The following is a 285-nucleotide window of genomic DNA, read 5'->3' on the forward strand; positions in this document are numbered from 1 at the left end:
CTTCTTTCTTTCTTTCAGCATGCACAAGCCACACCAATCATGTGCAACCTGGAGTGTATATTTAAATTTTGACGTTAATTTAATACTTACCCATTCTAATTTATTTTTCGAGTCACCTTCATTAGCATTTGGCACACGAAATCCATCGGGACCAACGGGCATGGTGTCAGGCAATGAGAAATATGCAAGGTCTGGGTGAAAAGTCCAATTCGCTACCTTTAGCGATTGTTGTTTCTGCCGTTGTTTACATCTGAGAAAAATGAAGAGGCTTCGTTTAATCGTGTT

At 39.6% G+C, this 285-nt stretch overlaps 1 protein-coding gene across 1 annotated transcript in view; it reads right to left on the reverse strand.

The window, feature by feature from the left end:
* Positions 1–250, reverse strand: part of LOC119587029 (DNA-directed RNA polymerases I and III subunit RPAC2-like) — a 2,142-nt gene extending 1,892 nt beyond the window's left edge. The window contains exon 1 of the mRNA XM_037935772.1: positions 91–250. Coding sequence (XP_037791700.1) covers positions 91–162 — 72 coding nt within the window. The 5' untranslated portion in view covers positions 163–250. The remainder of the gene's footprint in view (positions 1–90) is intronic.
* Positions 251–285: the final 35 nt, after the last annotated feature.

Source organism: Penaeus monodon, chromosome 22 (assembly GCF_015228065.2).
Source record: "Penaeus monodon isolate SGIC_2016 chromosome 22, NSTDA_Pmon_1, whole genome shotgun sequence".
Classification (NCBI taxonomy): domain Eukaryota; kingdom Metazoa; phylum Arthropoda; class Malacostraca; order Decapoda; family Penaeidae; genus Penaeus; species Penaeus monodon.